This window comes from Balaenoptera physalus, assembly GCF_965194825.1.
Source record: "Balaenoptera physalus genome assembly, chromosome: 13".
Classification (NCBI taxonomy): domain Eukaryota; kingdom Metazoa; phylum Chordata; class Mammalia; order Artiodactyla; family Balaenopteridae; genus Balaenoptera; species Balaenoptera physalus.
The window spans coordinates 85,959,405-85,984,109 of NC_138892.1; the positions used below are offsets into that span (position 1 = coordinate 85,959,405).

The 24,705-nt window shown below is 38.7% G+C and overlaps 2 protein-coding genes across 4 annotated transcripts in view; one reads left to right on the forward strand and one right to left on the reverse strand.

The window, feature by feature from the left end:
* Positions 1–24,705, forward strand: part of LOC309640704 (uncharacterized protein) — a 39,164-nt gene that overhangs the window by 9,182 nt on the left and 5,277 nt on the right. Inside the window, exon 2 of the mRNA XM_082419923.1 lies at positions 10,511–10,626. Within this exon, the coding sequence (XP_082276049.1) occupies positions 10,580–10,626 (47 nt within the window). The 5' untranslated portion in view covers positions 10,511–10,579. The remainder of the gene's footprint in view (positions 1–10,510; positions 10,627–24,705) is intronic.
* On the reverse strand, positions 2,459–12,938 carry LOC309640661 (dystroglycan 1-like; the record flags this gene model as incomplete). 3 transcript variants are annotated; one of them, XM_082419798.1, is made up of 3 exons in its annotated part: positions 2,459–5,016; positions 11,682–11,911; positions 12,497–12,938. In XM_082419798.1, the coding sequence occupies 3 exons, from the start codon at positions 12,758–12,760 to the stop codon at positions 4,986–4,988; spliced, it is 525 nt and encodes a 174-aa protein (XP_082275924.1). In that variant the 3' UTR covers positions 2,459–4,985. The 3 variants fall into 3 exon arrangements, with proteins under 3 accessions (XP_082275924.1, XP_082275922.1, XP_082275923.1); XM_082419796.1 differs by lacking the exons at positions 11,682–11,911; positions 12,497–12,938 and adding exons at positions 6,121–6,258; positions 7,237–7,681; XM_082419797.1 differs by lacking the exons at positions 11,682–11,911; positions 12,497–12,938 and adding an exon at positions 7,237–7,681.

A 24,705-nucleotide genomic window follows, 5' to 3' on the forward strand; every position in this document is an offset into this window, starting at 1 on the left:
TGGGATTGTATTCTTAATTTCTCTTTCTGATAGTTTGTTGTTAGTGTACAGAAACACATCAGATTTCTTTATATTAATTTTGTATCCTGCATTCATTGATGAGTTCTAGTCGTTTTTTTGCTAGAGTCTTTAAAATTTTCTATGTATAGTATCATGTCAATGGCACAGAGTGACAGTTTTATGTCTTCCTTATATTTCTTTTAGTTGTCTGATTGCTATGGCTAGGACTTCTCTGTGAGAGTGGGCATCCTTGTCTTGTTCCTGCTCTTAGAGGAAATGCTTTCAGCTTTCCACTGTTGAGTGTGATGTTAACTGTGGGCTCGTCATCTACGGCCTTTATTATGTTGAGGTAGGTTCCCTCTATGCCCACTTCCTGGAGAGTTTTTAATCATAAATGGATGTTTAATTTTGTCAAAAGCTTTTTCTGCATCTATTGAGATGCTCGTATGATTTTTATTCTTCAGTTTGTTAATGTGGTGTATCACATTGATTGATTTGTGGATATTGAACCAGCCCTGCATCCCTGGGATAAATCCCAGTTGATCATGGAGTATGATCCTTTTAATATATTGCTGAATTCAGTTTGCTAATATTTTGTTGAAGATTTTTGCATCTATGTTTAACAGTGATAATGACCTATAATTTTCTTTTAGTGTGTGTGATATCTTTGTCTGGTTTCGGTATCAGGGTGATGCTGGCCTTGTAGACTGAGTTTGGAAGCATTCCTTTTTCTGCAATTTTCGGGAATAGTTTGAGAAGGATAGGTGTTAACTCTTCTCTAAATGTGTAGTAGAATTTGTGAAGCCATCTGGTCCAGGACTTTTGTTTGTTAGGAGTTTTTTGTTTTGTTTTGTTTTTTTATTTATTTTTGGCTGTGTTGGGTCTTCATTTTCGTGAGAGGGCTTTCTCTAGTTGTGGCAAGCGGGGGCCACTCCTCATTGCGGTGCGCGGGCCTCTCACTGCCGCGGCCTCTCTTGTTGCGGAGCACAGGCTCCAGACACACAGGCTCAGTAGTTGTGGCTCATGGGCCCAGCCGCTCTGCGGCATGTGGGATCCTCCCAGACCAGGGCTCGAACCCGCATCCCCCGCATCGGCAGGTAGACTCTCAACCACTGCGCCACCAGGGAAGCCCCTGTTAGGAGTTTTAAAATTACTGATTCAACCTCATTCCTGATAAGTGGTTCATTCATATTTTCTATTTCTTCCTGATTCAGTACTGGGGGAAGAATTAGCATTGTAAAAATAACCATACTAACCAGGACAGTCTACAGATTCAATGCAATCCCTATCAAAATACCAATGGCATTCACAAAACTAGAACAAATAATTCTAAAATTAGTATGGAAGCACAACAGATCCTGAATAGCCAAAACAATCTTAGGAAAAAAAAGAACGAAACAGATGTATCACATCCCTGACTTAAAACTATACTACAAAGCTACAGTCATCAAACAGCATGGTACTGGCACAAAAACAGACACATAGATCAATGGAACAGAATAAAGAGCCGAGAAATGAACTCACACTTATATGGGCAATTGATCTATGACAAAGGGGTCAGGAGTATACAATGGTGAAAAGACAGCCACTTCCATAAATGGTTTTGGGAAAACTGGAAAGCTACATGCAAAAGAATCAAACTGGACTACTTTCTCACACCATATACAAAAATCAACTTAAAATGGATTAAAGACTCAAATGTAAGACCTGAAACCATAAAACTTTTAGAAGAAAATATTGGCAGTATTCTCTCTGACATCAGTCTTAGCAATATTTTTTGGATATGTCTCCTCAGGCTGGACAACAAAAGCAAAAATAAATAAATTAAACTACATCAAACTAAAAAGCTTTTGCACAGCAAAAGAAACTAACAACAAAATGAAAGGCCACCTACCGAATGAGAGAAGATATTTCTAAATGATATATCTGACAAGGGGTTAATATCCAAAATATACAAACAACTTATACAACTCAACATCCAAAAACCAAACAACCCAATTTTAAAAATGGGCAGATGACCTGAATAAACATTTCTGCAAAGCAGACATACAGATGGCTAACAGGCACATGAAAAGATGTTCAACATCACTAATCATGAGGGAAATGAAAACCAAAACCACAATGAGATATCATCTCAGACCTATCAGAATGGGTAATATCAAAAAATCAACAAATAACAAGTGTTGGCAAGGATGTGGAGAAAAGGGAACCCTTGTGCATTGTGGTGAGATTGTAAATTGGTGCAGACACTGTGGAAAGCAGTATGGAGATTCCTCAAAAAACTAAATATAGAACTACCATATGATCCAGCACTTCCACTCCTGGGCATTTATCCAAAGAAAATGAAAACACTAATTAGAAGAGATATATGCACCCTATGTTCATTGCAGCATTATTTTCAATAGCCAAGATATAAAAGCCACCTAGAGACCCGTAGTAGATGAATGGATAAAGAATATGTGGCATATATATATATATATATATATATATATATATATATATATACACACACACACACACACACATGCACACACACACACAATAGAATATTATTCACATAAGAAAGAATGAAATCTTGCCATTTGTGACAACAAGAATGGACCTCTAGGGTATTATGCTAGGTGAAATTAAGTCAGAGAAAGACAAATACTGTACAATCTCACTTATATGTGGAATCTAAAAACAAAACAAATGAGCAAACAAAATCAAATAGAAACAGAGTTATAGATTCAGAGAACAAACACGTGGTTGCCAGAAGGGAGGTGGGTAGGGGGAGGAGAGAAATAGGTAAGGGAGATTAAGAGGTACAAACTTTGAGTTACAAAATAAATGAGTGAAGGGTATGAAATGTACAGTGTGAGGAATATAGTCAATAACTACGTAATATCTTTGTATGGTGACAGGTGACAAGTAGACTTCTCATGATCATTTTGAAATTTATAGAAATATTGAATCATTATGTTGTGCACCAGGAACTAACATAGAGTTGTAGGTCAATTATACTTAAAAAACAAACTGATAAACAAACTCATAGAAAAAGAGATTAGATTTGTGGCTACCAGAGGGGGGATAGATGAAGGCAGTCAAGAGGTACAAACTTCCAGTTGTAACATATAGAACTACTAGGGATGTAACGTACAACATGATAAAGATAATGAACATTGCTGTGTGTTATATTTGGAAGTTGCTAGGAGAGTAAACCCTGAGAGTTCTCATCACAACGACACATATTTGTTTCTATTTATTTAATGTATCTATATGAGATGATGGATGTTCTCTAAATCGTGGTAATCATTTAATGATGTATGTAAGTGAAATCATTGCTTATACAGCTTATAATCATTGCTTATAATCATTGCTTATATAGCTGTATGTCAACTATATCACAATAAAATTGGACAAAAATTTTAAAAATACAATGGAGAGGTAAACATTTAATCATTCTTTCCTATACACAGTCAAACCTTAACCTATTGCAGAATTTATTATTTATAGTTATATTATTTATGCCTTCATACTGAAGGTTGTAATGAGTATCTTGGGCTGGCAGTTTACAGCATTTTTTACATTTGGAAATGCTGTTGCCAGTGATGTAATTTCTTTCCATAATGGATGATTGATTACATGATTTGTTTATGGTAGTGGTGGTCTGGGTGACATAAATTTATAATTGACCATCAGGCTTCTAAGGAGAAATAAGTGATTAGAATTAATTGGTAGTATGTTAATACAGTTAACATGGAGGATGAATTATTTATTGCTTATCTTTTTACAATTTGACTCAGCAATTGTTTATTTTACCTGCTTTCTAGATCAGTTATCCCTGTTTCTCATACAGTTGTTGATACATTTGGATTTCTGATAGTATTACTCACTTCTCCTCTGGCTAGTGAGATCCATTTCATTATGGAATGGGAGTTGACGTTTTGAAGGCTGGAAGATTGACTACTCTTGTGTCTGTGGCAGAGGTCACGTTTTCTCTGTAAGGTTGATGTTGAGAAGACAATGGTGTCCCTCTCCATAATCCAGGTGAGTGTGGAACTTCACACTCCAGGATAGGGGGCTTTCTCGGCCTTAGCACATACATTTCTTGGTCTGAATTACTTATTAAGGTTCTCCCTTGAAACACCAGGGACTGAGGAATAAGAAAAGTCTTATAGTTCCTATAGAAATGGCAAGCTACACTTGCTGCTATTGCCACAATCAGTATACACATACCTACCAACAAAGCCAAAATAAGATTTCTAATCCAGTGGGTATTTTCTATGTTAGATGAGGCAAGAATGCTGTTTTCAATTAACGACCCATTATCTGGCTCCAGAATAAGGCAGATTCCACCATATGTGATGGTCTCAATTGTGCCAATTTTGTATTCCGGTGACATAGCATATGCAAAATTTGGATGGACATTCCCATCAGGCCTTCTTAGTTTAAACATCACTTCCTGAATTTTTCTGTTAGGACACCTTTTCAGAGAACTGCCGTTGACTTCACATAAGGTTCTGTTATACCATGATATAATAGTAGACCCTGGTCTCAGGGTGGTTAATACAAGTTGTTCAGGGCTACTGGAGTTTAGATAGTCAGTGAGTTTAGCAAAAAACAAACTAATTTTCTCTCTCTTCTTGATAAATGAGTAGAAACTGCTTTTAGTGCGCAGAGTGTAGGTGTGGCAGGGTGTACTTCTGGGCAGCTTCAGTTCAATGGTGAAAAGCATCTGAGCAGCCAGGCCCCCAGAATCTGTGGCACGAAGAATAAATTCCTGAGGGGAATACTGAAAATCCAGTTCTAGGGGATATCCATATAGTATTTGATGAGTCAAATTAAATTGCAGCCAGCTTTCTGAGCCTGAAGGATATTCATTTACTGATTTTATTGCAAGTGTCAAATGAGTTGAGCTGCCATCTTCCTGATCATAAAGTGTGTCAGGATGGATTGGGAAATGGAGTCTGTGCCCGACAGTTGCTGTTATCAGTTGAATTGGATTAACAACTGCTGGAGATGTGTTGGGTTGACCTAGAAGGAGCAAACAAACAAATTTCAACAAAAACCATTCCTATTTAGATGTTTAAGGTTGTCTTGGTGGTTGACTTATTTCTCCCCCATATTCATTTTTGGACCTGATTTGCATAGGAACGTGGGAAATCACAGACATCCTGTATTTGGGTACCACATAAGTAGCTCCAGGAAGGAGTGAAAGAGACTGACTTCTTTCATCTCTGTTTTTAGCCTTTGATTTGGGGACACTTCCTCCATCTACTCAAGGGTCAGGTTCATCCATCTTAAGCTCTGTCTGCACTTTCTCTTTTGGTTTTCTTTCTCTCACTTCCCTCTCCCTCTCCTCTGACCTTCTTTATCTTCTGTCTTATCATCAACTGGTAGAGTTTGCATTATAGCTTTGATGCTACTTCTACATATTCACAGAGTTTGTTAGTTTCCAAATTTCCTAATCCTCTCAGCCTTAAATTATAGTATGGAAAAAGATCTTGAGATTAGCTCATTAGCAGTATCAAGTAACTAAGTCTGGGTTAGAGGGCTTCAGAAAAACAATATTTTGGCAGTGGGCTCAAATTTCTAAACTGCTTCTGTGTGTGTGTTTGTGCGTGTGTGTGTGTGTGTGTGTGTGTGTCTGTATGTCTATGTTTAAAAGCTCAACAGGGACATTTTTTAAAGTTCAGGACATAACAGTTGTATAATTGAACAGAAACATAGTAATGAACTAGTGCTCTAATTTCAAAGAACACATTTAAATCCCAAAGCACCTAGAAAACAATTCAAGCTCTGCACAGAAAAGGTTTGGTGTTGTCTGAGAGAGACGATGAGGTAGGTGACTATCGCAAAAATGGGAACTGCTGAAATATAACAAAGGCAGGTGGCTTTAGATATTGTGAGTCGCACTAAGTTGGAAAGAAGAGTGTCATACTAGGAAAAATCAATGAATCTAGAAGACAGAATGGGGCAATTACTTGATGAAGGAAAGACTATTTTGAAGTGAGATCTGAGCACTGTTGCATATTTCATGGGATTGACTAACGGTGTATGTTCTAACTACCAGGGAGATAAGTTTCAAACAGGCTCAAGTTCCATCAGCTTTCCCTCCTTGGTGATAGAATTGCTTACCTGGGGGTGACATGTCCTCGGGTTTCTGAGATTCAGGATGGAGAGCACATGTCTTCAGAATCTTTGTTGCGTGAAGCAGTTCATACTTAGTGAGAGACAAACTGGCTGTACCTTGTCTAAATGATGTCTCTGGAAACTCTGTAGTGAATCCATATAAAATGGTGAGCCTCGATTTAAATTAGATGTTTAATTGAAACATAGGAAATCCCCCAGAATTAAAAATCATCCATGAAATTTTCCATGGAAGTTACCATACAAGTATGCTTCAATATGAAACAAGTTCTAAGAGAATCACTCTGATATGAGTTACCTAGCTCAGAAAAGAGAATATGGGCAGACATGATAACAGGTTGCATTTAAAGAACATTCACCCGATGCCAGGCACTGCACTAAGTACATATTTCATTTTACCTTCATGACAAACATACTGGGATAATGATTATCCTCAATTTATAAATGATGAAAATAAAATAATAAAATTAAGTAGCTACTCAAGGTCACACAAATAGTATGTTATAGAGCTAGATTTTGAACGCTTGTCTGACTATAGATACTGAATTCTTAATCACAGTACTGCCTGTGTTTAGAGTATATGGTGAGAGAGAAGATGGTCTTAATTTTACCAATAGAGATTGAATTTGTTAGCAAGCCTTTTTCTAATTATGATGAACCATAAGGTTGCAACAGATTATCAGTGTCTTTCTGAGATAATTAAGGAATAATAGTAACTAGACAGAGTATGGTCTAAGTGATGGCTTGAAGTTCCTTCCACATTTGTGAATCTTTTATAAATCTAAATTGTATTTAATGTGTAGAGGGCATTAAATGGGTACTGCATTTTGTTGTTGACTTTTCTTACATAATATTTTCTTAAAATTTTTTCCTCCTGAAAATCACTATGCTCCTTGTAGAAATATTGGAAAATACAGAAAATATAGACAGAAGAAAATCAAGCACTCATAACGTCATCACAGTAAACATTAGGCACTGTATTTTAATCTTAACACTATTTTAATCTGAATATTTTAACCAACATTATTTGGTCACTACTTGTTAGTATAAAGATTCACTGAAAAATATAGCAAATAGAAAACTAAGCAACTACCACAATCTTACCTTGCATGTTGTTTACGTCAGAAATAGTCCCATATCTTGTCAATAAGTTTTGGGAGGTATGTGGGTGACTTACCACCATCCCAGTAGGATCCAGGTTAAACATTGTGTCGCCTGGTGAAGTTGGACTAGTTCTTGAGAATTTGCTAAAAGCGAAATGTACTATGCCTGAATACCAGTCACTAAGAAAATGCATTATAGTCTTTGAGCCCATGCTTTCAGGTAACTCAAATGCATTTGCAAATTTGGGCAGCTCAGAAAGGGATGAATCCGATAAATCAGGTAAATGAGTAAATGATGAGGTCTCCTTAGAATAAGATTGAGTTTTCAAAATCACATCAGATGATGAGTCTTCCTCTGATTGGTTGCTGGAGAAATGAGCAGTTTCCCACAGCAAAAGAGTTGAGTCAAATGTACTATCCCATGCAAATTTTGTATTTACGCTCATGCCAAGAGGCGAAACTGTCTCTGTAGGAGTGGGGAATGAATGAATCTGCTGAGAAACTTCAGGAGTCTCAGACACATGACCATGCTTATGAAGATGCTTCTGCCTCAGTCAGCTTGACAGGGGCAACTGGCTGAACTCAAGGGGAAAATGCGAGACTGCCAATATCTCCCTTGCTGAGGCTGCAGGTATCAGGAGACTGTTAGGTGACTGTACAAACTTTCCCAGGTAGGCTGGGTGAGAGCCACTCCATCTGCAGAGGAATGTTGTCATTGAAGATAGTCCCTCGGGAGGTGTGGCCACATCCTGTATCACCTCCTCAGAGACTGAGGACCCAGGAAAATGAGAGTACTTGGATGAGGGAAGAAAGGCTCGTGAATACCACGGTTGACTAACTGACTCTGAGACAAGGTCAGATAAAACAGGACGCTTTTGTATTTTTGTTCCGTGGATTGGGGTGTGCCCCCTTATCTCCCACTCTGTCAAGTCTAGTTTTTCTAATAACATTGATACTGTAGAAGTTCTACTCTGAAGGAAGTCAGAATCTGTGAATGAAGTAGCTGTTAATACCATAGAAGGAAGGACCTCAGGAAAAGCAAAAGAATATTCAAGGTTTGTTGTCAAGGACATTTCCTTTAATGAATTCTGTGATGCTACTGTATGCAGTGGCCTTGTCATCTTTGTATACCTTGGAGTACCTGGAATAAAGTCAGGATGGAGGATAGGAGTGATCTGTCTTAAGGCAGCAAATAAGCCAGAAATTGAAGAGGCCTCATCTTTAGGGATCCAAGGAGTCACTAAGGTGGGTAATGAAACAGAGAAAGGCTTGTTTGGTTTTCTTGTCATTTCATTTGGCCCTACTGTTGGGACTGGGATAGCCCTTAACTGCCTGGGTCTTCTTTGAGATTTTTGAAGTAATCTCCAACCTTCAATATTATATCCTAAAATTTGGGCAAGAAACTTAGAGGAAGCATGCTGTTGAAAAACTTGCATTAGCTCTTGCAGTGCTGTAGAAACCTCATGTTCCATAGACCAGTGGAATTGTACAGAGTGACCTTGTAAAGGAATGACTTGCCTAGGATCTTCAGCCAACACTGGAAGGTTCCAGAGGTGCTTGTTTACCTTGCTTCTGTATGTGCTCATAGTCACTAAAGAAGGATCCAAGTGGAAATAGTCTGCCAGTGTGTGTACCAGAAAGAGATGGTCTTGAACACCAAGAGTTTCGGCAGCTGCTTTAAGAGTAATTTCAGCTATGATGGTGGAAAACTCCTTTGAGCCTCCGTGGGCCCTAATACTGAAGATTTAAAAGAACAATACAGCACGGATTATTGCTTTACTAGCAATCCCTTATTTTTATATAGGCCTTCAGGGTATATATAGTATTCTCTCATACATCGTTTATTGTTACCTCCAATAACTAGGATAGGGAGGACAATTATTATAATCCCTAACTTATAGTTGAAGAAGCTGAGATTCAAAGTACTAAGTAAAATGTCCAAAGGCACAGAGTAAGTACCTGGTCCTAATTCAGGTGTTCTGACTTCAATCAGAAGGTAAGAATTTCAGTGGGAAAGTTGTTTTGGAGTTAGAAGGTTTTGAGTTATTTAACTGATCTGAGCTTCCGTTTCTTTGAATAGAGAATGGGTATAACAATTTCCCTTGCAGAGCTATTTTGAATATTAATTGATATATGCACTTCGCAAGTTATTATCTGGCACACAATAAGACTTTCACTCTTACTGCGCCTGTCCTGTTCCTTTGTGTCCCTTCTCTTCTTTTCCCTGTGACCTTTCCTATCCTTCCCATCCTTGTGTTCTTCCTTCTGTCCTTCCTTTCATCCTACCTTGTGTCCTTTCCTTCCTTCATTCTTTTTTTTCTTCCATCCTTCTGTATCCCTCTTTTCCTTGCATCCTTCCTTTTGCTTTGCTTTCTTGTACTTCTTTATCTCACATCTTTTGCATCTAGACCAACAGTGGATCTCCTCTTAAATGGAAGTACTGGTTAGTAGTCCCTGCAATTACTAAATGCGCTCTTTTAAGTAATAGCCCATGATTTGACTTTTGTCCATAGTTGGGGTTGTGAGGCCAATGTCTCTAGAAGCTTGTGGCTTTGCTGAATGGAAACCCAAGTAATAACTCTCACAGATCCAGAAAGGATGTGAGCATAGGATAGCCCTAGTTTACTGTTGAAATGAGCAGGTATGCTAAACCAAAAATTATACAAAAAAAAAAAGAAATTTAGTTCTTTTAAGAAAAGGAAAACAGGATTAATCTTTAGGGTGAAATGATTAGATTCTGTTTTGAATGCTTTTTTTTTTTTTTAATTTTATTTATTTATTTATTTATTTATTTATGGCTGTGTTGGGTCTTCGTTTCTGTGCGAGGGCTTTCTCCAGTTGCGGCAAGCGGGGGCCACTCTTCATCGTGGTGCGCGGGCCTCTCACTGTCGCGGCCTCTCTTGTTGCGGAGCACAGGCTCCAGACACGCAGGCTCAGTAATTGTGGCTCACGGGCTTAGTTGCTCCGCGGCATGTGGGATCTTCCCAGACCAGGGCTCAAACCCGTGTCCCCTGCATTGGCAGGCAGATTCTCAACCACTGCGCCACCAGGGAAGCCCTTGAATGCATTTTTAAGGCTTCCTTTTCTTCCCTTCATCTCCAAGACTTTCAAATGTGCCACGGAGCCCATAAGGCTTTTCGAGACCCAGCCTCTGCTAACTTCTCCAGCTTCATTTCCCGCCGTTACCCAACTCACCCTGTGTTTCAGCAATGCCAAATTTTGTGTGGTTTCCCAAACATAACATTCTGTTTAATGTTTTTGTAACCATTCAACAGGTCCTTCTTTGAGCCTATAGTGCCTTTCCTCCTATTTTGGCTAGCTGACTTCAACTTTAAATATCCATCATGGACATTACCTCATCCAAAAAGTTTTGCCAACATCCTCCCCCAAGGTGAGTTAATCTACTAATTTAGCCTCTATATCTTACATATATAAGATATATGTAATGCATTCTTTGCACCATATTACAATTTTTTTTATTACATTTCCACATACCCTACTGGAGCAAGTTCCTCAGCAGCAACTTATTCATATTATCTCCTACTCCCAGCTCAGGGATCTGGCAAATAGTAGGCACTCACTAAATTCTTAATGAATGAATGCGTAAGTAAATGAAAAAAAAAAAAAAGAAAAAAGATGCAATGATGCATGGGAAAACACCTTATAAATTATGAGTTGCTGTGTAAGAGTTGGTTATTATTGGCCTGAACTATAAGTTTCATAGTTTTGCATAAAAATTATTCTAGAAGTTAAAAAGCAACTTTCTAGAGAAAAACTTCAAAATTTTAGATTAAGAGGGATAGTAAACAACATGGTTATTTCCATATTGGAAAATAACTTAAGGAAAATAAAAAATACTCAAAATGTGAATTGTTAAACTATATAGAATTGCCTTTTAATCAATTTTAAAACAGATAATACCTGAACACAAGGTAAGATTCACAAGGCACAAAAATGAAAATCACGTAAAATACACAGTGTTCCTTTTCTACCCCCTCATCCTTGTTGCTCAGTCTCCCAGTTTTCCTCCCTTACTGTTACCGTAATGTTCCAAAGTATTCTGTGCTTACAAGGCATATGTGTAATCAGGATGCTGCTTTTTGAAAGAGAAAAAGAGAAAACGACTGTTCTCAGTTAGTGCATGGTCCGTGAGTGTAAAATAAAATGGTATGAGAAATAAAAACTTAGTTCCCAAGAGTTCATTTATTTGGGGAGGTTGTTTTCCAGTTCAAGGAATTACCATAATAAGCTTTGCTCTAAGAGCCTGTTTATTAGCAACACTGTGAAATGTGTCTACTTCTCCCTTTTGGGATGGTCTTCTGTTCCTTATTCTTTCTCTAGTGCAAGGGTTTGCTTCTTCATATCCTGCCCTTGCTCTTTTGACTGAACTCATAGGCTGAGCACCACACCCAGGTGTCCTGGTACTTTTTTAATGCGGACACTTACCCACTTGGAGAAGGAATCAAGCTTGCTTCCTTTACTTCATCCCTATCCAGCACATGAAGGGTAAAGGTGACGGAGGCTGTCCGCGTTTGCTGGAAACAGAAGTCCCCAGACACTAGCACCATGATCTGGTAATCTCCTCCTTCATCTTCTAAGGGCGGTCCTTGCAAGCTCTTGATAGAAGGATTATATTCCAGCCATCTTGGCAGTCTGACGTTATGAATCTGTGTAACCTGTTCAATTACACATGAAATAAAGTCTGGACTTGCCTTTAGGAAGAGGTTTTACATTTGTTTGCTCTGTCCCTGTGGCAGAGCACTGATAACAAGAGTTAAAGACCTCTGTTGAGGTATACATTTCAAGTTTAATCATAAACCAGTTTTTTTTTAAACCCTAAGAATATACTTCTTTCTTCTCAGGTTCATAAAGTTCTTTTGAAAAACATAAACTTTGAGTAGAAATCACAGAATAATCACTAAACTCATTAAAATACTGGGTCAAGTATGTCATTCAAAGACGTTTACAAAACCTAAGAACTATTTAATATGATTGACAATTAAGGCTTGTGTCTAAAAATGCTAAATTCTATTAAATTCATATATTGAATTGCTTTTCCTCTCAGACTAGGTTCCTTACAGTAGCTCGTTATTTGTGAGCCTTTAAAAGTACTTTCATTTTCTTGGATAGTGCCCTGAGACACCTACATATAAACTATTACAGGGTTACGGGGACTACTTGGAAAGCTTGAACCCTGTTTATTTTTAATATCTACAAAACACGATGCTGAACAGATTGGTTAGAGATACTTAGATGCTTACCTGAAACTGACTTATTTTCCCTTGGAAGGCATATGGAGAAACTGGATAATAGAATAATTTTCCAATGATAGCAGCTGTGTCTGGCACGCCGTGAAGAACTCGGGTCTCTGCACACGAATAGTGAGTTGTCACAGCCAGCCCATGCATGGAGACAGAGGTCAGCACCAGCACAAGATGTGGTATTGCTAAAACTCTTTGGATCCAGTCCAGGGACTGACGGGTGCCGGCGAGGTCCGCTCCCGTGCGTTTCTTACTGGTATCCATGGCTTCTGTATAGTTAGCTCCACTAGGTAACTGGATATCACCTTACTGAACTGCAAACTGCTCAACCGATCAGTATTTCTTATCTATCTTCAGAGCAATATTTAGGGTTTAGAATCCTTTTGTTTTCACCTATCATTTGCATCAACGGATAATTAAAGATTCCCACTATCTCAAAACATCACTGCTCTGTGGTGAAAGTACAAGTGAGAGAGGGAGACAACTGATGCATTTTGACACAGAGTCTGCCTTGCATGGCTTCCTTTAGTGATCTCCATCCAGCTGTACCTAGAGATTAATACAGGGCTCATAAAAGGATGAGTTAATGTAACAAGACAGTTAAAACAAATAAAAAACAGCAACAAAAAGCCTTCCGCAGAGATAGCCTTATTCCCATTTTCATCTGTGCCCCCATAATAGACATCAGAGGTTTCTCAGCACCCCTGTCCTTCTTTTGGTCATAACAACCTCCCTTTGGGAGAATTTCCCTCGCCTACCTCATGACCAAATGATGGAGCTCCCAATCGTAGTCTCCCATCTCTCTGGCCAGAGAGGTGAGCAAATAACTCGGGGCTGGTAGGTCAAAATCCTCAGTGCCTCTTGCTGTGGGGAAAGCCCAGGTTTGGGGAGGAGACCCAGTCTCGGCTTTTACTGCTTTCTGGGGTTTTACATGGACGTGCTGGGACATCAAATCTCTCTTTCCTCTAGGGCTGCGTGTTAACCTGCCACTTCATCGGTACTCCTTCCCCTCCCCACCCCACCTCAGTCCTTTCCCAGCACCCCGCGCCCAGCCTCCTCTCGTTTCTGGAACTTGTTATAGAACAGCCCAGTCATGTACAAGCACTCCGGAAAATGTGGAATAACCCACGGCCCTAGTTGCAATGTATTCCTTTTCAGCTCCCAATGGACTAGTGTCTGTAGCGTTTCTTCTTTATGGTGAACACGATGTTAAGCTTGGCCAGTAGAGGGCACTGGAGAGACACTGCAGGAAGAAGGAGGCGTCTGGTTTCCGGGCGCTGTTTTGCTTTCGGTAGCTCCTGCTGCAGGACTCAGCAAGGTTGTGTGTGGAAGCGGACATCCAGTGCGCTCTGCACCAGCCTCACACTGTCCCGTGGTGACCTCGCAGTCCAGCCCAGGCCCAGCTGGCCACTAACCATGACCCTCCTGCCTGGACGCTGGTGTGTTCCAGACCTCGTGTCAGCAGTGGCACCCAGACCCTGTCTGTGCATCCTCCCACCAGCCTCGGCGCATCTGTACCCCGGGAGGTTGTCTCCTGCTGCCTGGTGACCGTGGACCAGCTCTGCATCAGACAAGCCAGTGAACTTCCCTGCCATCCCGTGGGTAGCAACCATCCTTTTCTCTAAAGAGATCTAAGCCCTACTATTGGAGAGTGGGCCTTCCCCCAAGTTTTCTCTTCCTTAGGCACTCTCCAGCAGCCCTAGGTACCCTTAGAGTCTTCTTTACACCTTATTTTAGCTACTCTCCTACTTTAAGTTAATAATTCTTTACATAAAACCTTCCCTGTTCAAACTACTGTGTTTCCAGTTTCCTGATTGTCCAGACTGATTCACTCCTTATTCTTAACATTGCTTTTAGTTTCTGTGATTGGCTTGGTTCTTTTCTTATCTTTAGGTTGGTAATGTTTTATTATTACTATTCCACCACTGAAGTCTATGTAAAATGGGAGAAGCTTTGCCTGTCTCACCTGTTAGCATGCATATGGAAGAGTTTGTAAATTATAAAGAGACATTTTATGTTCGTTGTTTTTATTATCTAACAGCCCTTCTCTCTTATTTTCTTTAGTCTCACCCTCTCTCTGCATGTTTCCAGGATGTTGGTTCTTGACTTTTGCCTTCTCTCTATACCTTAGCTTCTCATACCTATAGCTTCGTCTTGATCTCTTGCTGGGGCTCTAGGCTTATGTCTCTATGACTCTCTTCAGTTATTCTCCACTGTCTAGATGCTGGAAGATAATGTCCTAAATTTTTAATTTGACAGTCAAGACTTCATTAATTCAACATTCACGGGGGCCTGTTTAACGTGCAAGGTACTATTGTGGGTGCCGGGCATAGAGAAGTGAACTGGATAGGCAAAGCCCCTACGTTTATGGAGTTTATATTCCACAATTTAACCCAAAAGTAAACAACTCCTGGTCATTTTCCTGTTTCTCTACCAGTTATCAAACCTGAAATGATCTTTGTCCTCTTTGTCTATCCAAACCCTATGCTTTAAGACCCAGTTTAAAACCGTCCATGAATCTTCAGTAGACAACTCCCAAAGCACTTACAACAGTGATCCACAGCTTTTCCCAAAGCAACTTATCTGAGAGTTAAAATATGCCCTTTTGTAACAGTGCCTCAATATGCATTATTCTCAATGGGAAAAGGGAGGGTTTTTGCCAGAATTTCAGCATGTAGGTATGGGGGACATGTATAATTTGAGAGTCTCCCTAGTGATTCTGATATGTCTCCATAGAAGGATATGGCTCCTTCCCTGTTGAGAATCACTGGTCTATACCTTATGTTTCTCAGTGAAATGTGTGCTGCTTTAAAAACATTTTCTATTATTTAAATTCTCATGTCTCATCTCTTTAAATAAATGGAAACACATTAGGAAAAAGTCAGTGGGTCTACTACTTCTTGAGATTCTTCCCTGCCCACAATTCCTGCTTGTGTGTATTACACACAGAATGTTGAGAAATATTGAAATGATTATTGGTTTTACTTGTAAATTGCAAAAACAAAATAAAATACTACTCACTTTAATAACTGTTGCCCATGCTTTCCTTTTTTTTTTTTTTTTTTTTTGGCCAAAGCATTCCTAAGCCCATTCCCTGGCTTGTGCCTTGCACTTAATTTTAGTTTGAAAAATCAAAGTTATATCTAAATATAAGAGTTAAACTTATAAAACTTCTAGAAGAAAACTTTGGGAAAAGCTTTATGACCTTGGATTAGACAAAGAATTCTTAGGATATAAAAAGCACATAATTACCAAAATGATTAATTTTTTTTAAGTTGACAGTATCAAATGCTGGCAATGATGTGGGAAAACTGGAACTCTCATACATTGCTAATAGAGTTACAAAATGCCACAGACACTTTGAAAAACACATTGATAGAGCTAATCATATGAATATAGAATTTATCAAATATACAGTTTGTTATTATTTCTAGTGGCAATATAACATTTCAGAACCCCGAATTTGAAGTTACCTTAAAGATTAGCACTTTGCTTTTTAATGAGGCAATTCCTCCTTAACGTATTTTTCTGCACTTAAGTCACCACTTAGCTGTCTCTTCTTAGGTAAACATCCCCAGCTCACTTGACTCCTGCGAAGAAACCACTTCCTGTCCTTTAGGCTTTTTAGTTACTTATCTTAGACCCTCTTTAATATCTCCAGCATTCTTTCACATGAAGAGAGTAAAAGTAAACATCAAGGAAGGGTTTCATCTTGTCTAAATATAAAAAGACGATTTCACTAAAAAATGACTGGGGGAAAATGTGGCAAAGCACTAGCAACATTTGAAGCTGCCTTTGGGAAATTAGCTGATTGTATGAGCATGACAGCCAGCCCTGCATGTTTCCCACATCTGCTGGGGTCCACCCTTTGAACTCCCTGTGAATAGGATGGTGGTGCCAGGAGGGAATGCATGTATGTCTCAGAAAGGGAATGTGGACCTGGACAAACTGCCAGCTGTTTCCCTGTAGCATCTTGGAATCAGTGACCCAAGAAAGTTAGAATCCATCATTCTGATGAGTCCTGAGAACAGAAAGCTCCTTCCAGTGAACAGTTTGTACTCTGCTTATTAGGCATTTCAGGCTTTATCAACAGAAATGATAAATGGAAAGTGGGGGAGTGAATGGAAAGCTCTTTGAATTGGAGGGAGTCAAAGGGTTCTTGTCCCTTTCACAATTAATCAACTAGTACACTTTGGGAGAATCACTTCCTTTCTCATGGTCTCAGATTTTGCAGTTGTTCCATTAGAGAGGGTCAGACCAGAAGTTCCCTATGGTCTCTTTTGATTCTTACATTTTATGATTTTGTAGTAATAGGCCTCAAGAACTTACTAAAGTGAATCCTTCTCCCTGTGGCAATCATAAGAGAATTAACAGAAGTAACTACCCTTGCTGACTTGGCTGTCTTAGTTGGAAGCACTTCAGTGACTCCAGAGGGTCGAAGAGACTGAGCACTTCAAATTCCATTTCATGACGCACACTGTTAAAGAAACCCTGAACAGATTTACTGAATAGCTTGAGAATATGTGATTGAGTCCGTCAGAAAGCTACTGTTCATTTATTTATTTATTTATTTATTTATTTATTTATTTATTTATGGCTGTGTTGGGTCTTCGTTGCTGTGCGCGGGCTTTCTCTAGTTGCGGCGAACAGGGGCTTCTCTTCATTGCGGTGCGTGGGCTTCTCATCACGGTGGCTTCTCTTGTTGCGGAGCATGGGCTCTAGGCGCACGGGCTTCAGTAGTTGTGGCACGCGGGCTCTAGAGCATAAGCTCAGTAGTTGTGGCACACGGGCTTAGTTGCTCCGCGGCATGTGGGATCTTCCCGAACCGGGGCTCGAACCTGTGTCCCCTGCATTGGCAGGTGGATTCTTAACCACTGTGCCACCAGGGAAGTCCTGTTAATTTAAATAGGTAGGAACTTAATGGACTCTTTCTATTCTCTGTAACAAATGATAACAATTAGAATATAAATAATAGAATAACTTTGCCAGAGTTTTAGATTCTGTATTCCTTTTGTTGGTGAACAGGGTGATTGAAGAAGTAAACAATAGAGAATGATCTCATTCTTAAAATCTTGATTTTAACGTACTTTTCCAAAAGAAAAGTATATTTCATGTGCAAGATCTAAAAATCATACAAGTCAAAAAACTATGGCTAGAAAATTCATAAAGTTTTGATCTTAAAAAGATTCGAGGTTGCTTCTTTTTCTTCTCTCAGAACTTCAGCAGCACATAGTTAGATATGCTGTGTGCAGCGGTTGCCTAGTAACTGCTTATTTACAGTGACTTTGGGGGCCACTTCACTGTAGCCTGATTCTAAAACTAGAAAATTCAGGGAAAACACAAACACTAAATGATTTATTTCATTGATTATCAGTTTGATTTTCAAACGTTCTGTAAGTACCAGCTTTACACAGTGGGTTTTAAAAAAATCCAGACTGACGTTTGCTTTTTTATTTAGTGGGAACATTTAATACATTTTCCTTTATTGTGGTTATTAAAATATTAGGGGCTTCCCTGGTGGCGCAGTGGTTGAGAGTCTGCCTGCCGGTGCAGGGGACACGGGTTCGAGCCCTGGTCTGGGAGGATCCCACATGCCGCGGAGCAACGAGGCCCGTGAGCCACAACTACTGAGCCTGCGCGTCTGGAGCCTGTGCTCCGCAAAGAGAGGCCGCGATAGTGAGAGGCCCACGCACCGCGATGAAGAGTGGCCCCCGCTTGCCGCAACTAGAGAAAGCCCTCGCACAGAAATGAAGACCCAACACAGCCAAAAATAAATAAATAAATAAATAAATTGAAAACAAACAAACAAAACATTTAAAAAAAAAAAAAAAAAAAAATATTAGGATTGTAGAAATAAGTCTTATTATGTCCTTTCTCTTTGTGCTGCCTTTTCTGCCTCCCCTCTTTATTATTGCTGTCTTTCAAATTCATTGAGTTTTCCCTTCCTCCTCTTATTTGAGTCTTTCACATATACTAACTTGGAAATAATAAGCTCTGTGTCTTTTATTTTGGTGGTTATTCAGATTATTTTATTTTATTTTATTAATTTATTTTATTTTTGGCTGTGTTGGGTCTCCGTTGCTGCGCGCGGGCTTCTCATTGCGGTGGCTTCTCTTTGTTGCAGAGCACAGGCTCTAGGCACAAGGCCTTCAGTAGTTGTGGCACGCAGGCTCAGTAGTTGTGACTCACGGGCTCTACAGTGCGGGCTCAGTAGTTGTGGCTCGCAGGCTCTAGAGCGCAGCCTCAGTAGTTGTGGCGCACGGGCTTAGTTGCTCCGCAGCATGAGGGATCTTCCCGGACCAGGGATCAAACCCATGTTCCCTGCATTAGCAGGCAAATTCTTAACCACTGCACCACCAGGAAGTCCCTCAGATTATTTTAATGTGAATGCTTGTCAGAGTTTATAGTTGTTCAATATTTTTGCCTTCCAAAACTTGCAAAGAACTTAGAGTGTTTTAATTCTGATCACCCCCTCACTATTTATGAGCTACTATAATGGTCTTTTAGGTCAATTATTCCCATTGATTTTTATTACGTGACAATCAATGTAGCCAATTATTATAAACCATCGATGTTGCTGTATTTTACCCATATATTACCAATGTCTTTGATCACCATTTCTTTAGCAACAGAGTCCTTCCTTTAATATTCCTTTAGTGAGCTCTTTGGTGGTAAAGTTTCTCAGTTTTTATTTGTCTAAAAATTATTTTCTTAAAGGTAATAGATTGTCAATTGTTTTATCTCAGTCTATTGAAGATATTCTACTACCTCTGGCTTGTCTCACTACTGTTGAGAAGTCCGAGGTCAGCCTCATTGTTATTCCATTGTGGGTGCTTCTTCTCCCTGTGGGCTGTTGAAGGCTTTTTGTCTTTTGATGTTTTGCGGTTGTGATTAGGTATGGAATGTTTTTCCATCCTGCTTTTTGTTTTTGTTTTCATTTGGTTTGGTTTTCCTGGATCTGTGTCTTTTAACCATTCTGGGAAATTCCCAGCCATTATCCTGACAAATATTATTTCTAACCTATTCTATTACGTCACTTTGGAATGAGAGTTAGACGTCACTCTACGCTCCATGTCTTTTAACTTCTGTTTCATATTGTTCATTTCTGTCTGGGATATTTCCTGAACTTCTTTGTGTCTTTCTTCCAGTTCTCAAATTCTCTCCTCAGGTGTAGCTAACCGATGATTCCTGTCCATTGATATTTTATTAATTCAATTGTTGACCTCTAGAAATTCTGTTTGGTTTTATTTATTTATTTATGTTTTGCTCATGCATTTTATTTTATTTAAAACATTTTTATTTTATAACGGAGTATAGTTGATTAACAAGGCTGTGTCAGTTTCGGGTGTACAGCAAAATGATACAGTTATACATATACATGTATCTCTTCTTTTTCAAATTCTTTTCCCATTTAGGTTATTACAGAGTATTGAGCAGAGTTCTCTGTGCTATACACTAGGTCCTTGTTGGTTATCTATTTTAAATATAGCAGTGTGTACATGTCAGTTGTTTGGTTCTCTTTAAAATCTGTTTGTTCATCTTTTGAGTCTGTTGTTCTTTTTTTTTTTTTTTTGTAAACATCTTTATTGGAGTCTAATTGCTTTACATTGGTGTGTTAGTTTCTGCTTTATAACAAAGTGAATCAACTATACATATACATATATCCCCATGTCTCCTCCCTCCCACCCTCCCTCTCCCACCCGTCTAGGTGGTCACAAAGCACTGAGCTGATCTCTCTGTGCTATGCGGCTGCTTCCCACTAGCTATCGGTTTTACATTTGGTAGTGTATATATGTCCAAGCCACTCTCTCACTTCGTCCCAGCTTACCCTTCCCCCTCCCCATGTCCTCAAGTCCATTCTCTACGTCTGTGTCTTTACTCCTGTCCTGCTCCTAGATTCTTCAGAACCTTTTTTTTTCTCTTTAGCTTCCATATATATGTGTTAGCAAACGGTATTTGTTTTCCTCTTTCTGACTTACTTCACTCTGTTTGACACTCTCTATGTCCACCCACCTCACTGCAAATAACTCAATTTCGTTTCTTTTCATGGCTGAGTAATATTCCATTGTATATATGTGCCACATCTTCTTTATCCATTCATCTGTCGATGGACACTTAGGTTGCTTCCATGTCCTGGCTATTGTAAATAGTGCTGCAATGAACATTGTGGTTTATGACTCTTTTTGAATTATGGTTTTCTCAGGGTATATGCCCAGTAGTGGGATTGCTGGGTCGTATGGTAGTTCTACTTTTAGTTTTTTAAGGAACCTCCATGCTGTTCTCCATAGTGGCTGTATCAATTTACATTCCCACCAACAGTGCAAGAGGGTTCCCTTTTCTCCACACCCTCTACAGCATTTATTGTTTGTAGATTTTTTGATGATGGCCATTGTGACTGGTGTGAGGTGATACCTCATTGTAGTTTTGATTTGCATTTCTCTAATGATTAGTGATCTTGAGCATCCTTTCATGTGTTTGTTGGCAATCTGTATATCCTCTTTGGAGAAATGTCTATTTAGGTCTTCTGCCCGTTTTTGGATTGGGTTGTTTGTTTTTTTGACATTGAGCTGCGTGAGCTGCTTGTACATTTTGGAGATTAATCCTTTGTCAGTGGCTTCATTTGCAAATATTTTCTCCCATTCTGAGGGTTGTCTTTTCATCTTGTTTATGGTTTCCTTTGCTGTGCAAAAGTTTTTAAGTTTCATTAGGTCCCATTTGTTTATTTTTGTTTTTATTTCCATTTCTCTAGGAGGTGGGTCAAAAAGGACCTTGCTGTGATTTATGTCATAGAGTGTTCTGCCTATGTTTTCCTCTAAGAGTTTGATAGTGTCTGGCCTTACATTTAGGTCTTTAATCCATTTTGAGTTTATTTTTGTGTATGGTGTTAGGGAGTGTTCTAATTTCATTGTTTTACATGTAGCTGTCCAGTTTTCCCAGCACCACTTATTGAAGAGACTGTCTTTTCTCCATTATATATTCTTGCCTCCTTTATCAAAGATAAGCTGACCATATATGTGTGGGTTTGTCTCTGGGCTTTCTATCCTGTTCCATTGATCTATATTTCTCTTTTTGTGCCAGTACCATACTGTCTTGATTACTGTAGCTCTGTAGTATAGTCTGAAGTCCAGGAGCCTGATTCCTCCAGCTCCATTTTTCTTTCACAAGATTGCTTTGGCTATTCGGGTCTTTTCTGTTTCCATACAAATTGTGAAATTTTTTGTTCTAGTTCTGTGGAAAATGCCAGTGGTAGTTTGATAGGGATTGCACTGAATCTGTAGACTGCTTTGGGTAGTATAGTCATTTTCACAGTGTTGATTCTTCCAATCCAAGAACATGGTATATCTCTCCATCTGTTTGTATTATCTTTAATTTCTTTCATCAGTGTCTTATAGTTTTCTGCATACAGGTCTTTTTTCTCCTTAGGTAGGTTTTATTCCTAGGTATTTTATTCTTTTTGTTGCAATGGTGAATGGGAGTGTTTCCTTAATTTCTGTTTCAGATTTTTCATCATTAGTGTATAGGAATGCAAGAGATTTCTGTGCATTAATTTAATGTCCTGCTACTTTACCAAATTCATTGATTAGCTCTAGTAATTTTCTTATAGCACCTTTAGGAGTCTATGTATAGTATCATGTCATCTGCAAACAGTGACAGCTTTACTTCTTCTTTTCCAATTTGGATTCCTTTTATTTCTTTTTCTTCTCTGATTGCTGTGGCTAAAACTTCCAAAACTATGTTGAATAATAGTAGTGAGAGTGGACAACCTTGTCTTGTTCCCGATCTTAGAGGAAATGGTCTCAGTGTTTCACCATTGAGAATAATGTTGGCTTTGGGTTTGTCATATATGGCCTTTATTATGTTGAGATAAGTTCCCTCTATGCCTAATTTCTGGAGGGTTTTTATCATAAATGGGTGTTGAATTTTGTCAAAAGATTTTCGTGCATCTATTGAGATGGTCATATGGTTTTTCTCCTTCAATTTGTTAATATGGTTTATCACATTGATTGATTTGCGTATATTGAAGAATCCTTGCATTCCTTGGATAAACCCCACCTGATCATGGTGTATGATCCTTTTAATGTGCTGTTGGATTCTGTTTGTTAGTTTTGTTGAGGATTTTTGCATCTATGTTCATCAGTGATATTGGCCTGTAATTTTCTTTCTTTGTGACATCTTTGTCTGGTTTTCGTATCAGAGTGATGGTGGCCTCATAGAATGAGTTTGAGAGCGTTCCTCCCTCTGCTTTATTTTGGAAGAGTTTGAGAAGGATAGATATTAACTCTTCTCTTACTGTCTGATAGAATTCGCCTGTGAAGCCATTTGTTCCCGGGCTTTTGTTTGTTGGAAAATTTTTAATCACAGTCTCAATGTTAGTGCTTGTGACTGGTCTGTTTATATTTTCTATTTCTTCCTGGTTCAGTCTTGGAAGGTTGTGCTTTTCTAAGAATTTGTCCATTTCTTCCAGGTTGTCCATTTTATTGACATAGAGTTGCTTGTAGTAATGTCTCATGATCCTTTGTATTTCTGCAGTGTCAGTTGTTACTTCTCCTTTTTCATTTCTAATTCTGTTGATTTGAGTCTTCTCCCTTTTTTTCTTGATGAGTCTGGCTAATGATTTATCAATTTTGTTTATCTTCTCAAAGAACCAGCTTTTAGTTTTATTGATCTTTGCTATTGTGTCCTTTATTTCTTTTTCATTTATTTCTGATCTGATTTTTATGATTTCTTTCCTTCTGATAACTTTGGGTTTTTTTTTTTTTTTCTTTCTCTAATTGCTTTAGGTGTAAGGTTAGGTTGTTAATTTGAGATGTTTCTTGTTTCTTGAGGTAGGATTGTATTGCTGTAGACTTCCCTCTTAGAACTGCTTTTGCTGCATCCCATAGGTCTTGGGTCATCGTGTTTTCACTGTCATTTGTTTCTAGGTATTTTTTGATTTCCTCTTTGATTTCTGCAGTGATCTCTTGGTTATTAAGTAGTGTATTGTTTAGCCTCCAAGTGTTTGTATTTTTTACGGATTTTTTTCCTGTAACTGATATCTAGTCTCATAGCATTGTGGTCGGAAAAGATAATTGGTACGATTTCAATTTTCTTAAATTTACCGAGGCTTGATTTGTGACCCAAGATATGATCTATCCTGGAGAATGTTCTATGAGCACTTGAGAAGAAAGTGTATTCTGTTGTTTTTGGATGGAATGTCCTATAAATATGAATTAAGTCCATCTTGTTTAATATATCATTTAAAGCTTGTGTTTCCTTATTTATTTTCATTTTGGATGATCTGTCCTTTGGTGAAAGTGGGGTGTTAAAATCCCCTACTGTTATTTTGTTACTGTTGATTTCCTCTTTCATGGCTGTTAGCATTTGCCTTATGTCTTGTGGTGCTCCTATGCTGGGTGCATAAATATTTACAATTGTTATATCTTCTTCTTGGATTGATCCCTTGATCATTATGTAGTGTCCTTCTTTGTCTCTTGTAATAGTCTTTATTTTAAAATCTATTTTTTCTGATATGAAAATTGCTTCTCCAGCTTTCTTCTGATTTCCATTTGCATGGAATAACTTTTTCCATCCCTTCACTTTCAGTCTGTATGTGTCTCTTGGTCTGAAGTGGGTCTCTTGTAGACAGCATATATATGGGTCTTGTTTTTGTATCCATTCTGCCAGTCTATGCCTTTTGGTGGGGTATTTAATGCATTTACATATAAGGTAATTATCGATATGTATGTTCCTATTACCATTTTCTTAATTGTTTTGGGTTTGTTATTTTATATCTTTTCGTTCTCTTGTGTTTCCTGCCTAGAGAAGTTCCTTTGCCATTCGTTGTAATGCTGGTTTGGTGGTGCTGAATTCTCCTAGCTTTTGCTTGTCGGCAAAGGTTTTAATTTCTCCATCGAATCTGAATGAGATCCTTGCTGTGTAGAGTAATCTTGGTTGTAGGTTCTTCCCTTTCATCACTTTATATATGTCTTGCCACTCCCTTCTGGCTTGCAGAGTTTCTGCTGAAAGATCAGCTGTTAACCTTATGGGGATTCCCTTGTATGTTATTTGTTGTTTTTCCCTTGCTGCTTTTAATATTTTTTCTTTGTATTTAATTTTTGATAGTTTGATTAATATGTGTCTTGGTGTGTTTCTCCTTGGATTTATCCTGTATGGGACTCTCTGCACTTTCTGGGCTTGAATAACTATTTCCTTTCCCATATTAGGGAAGT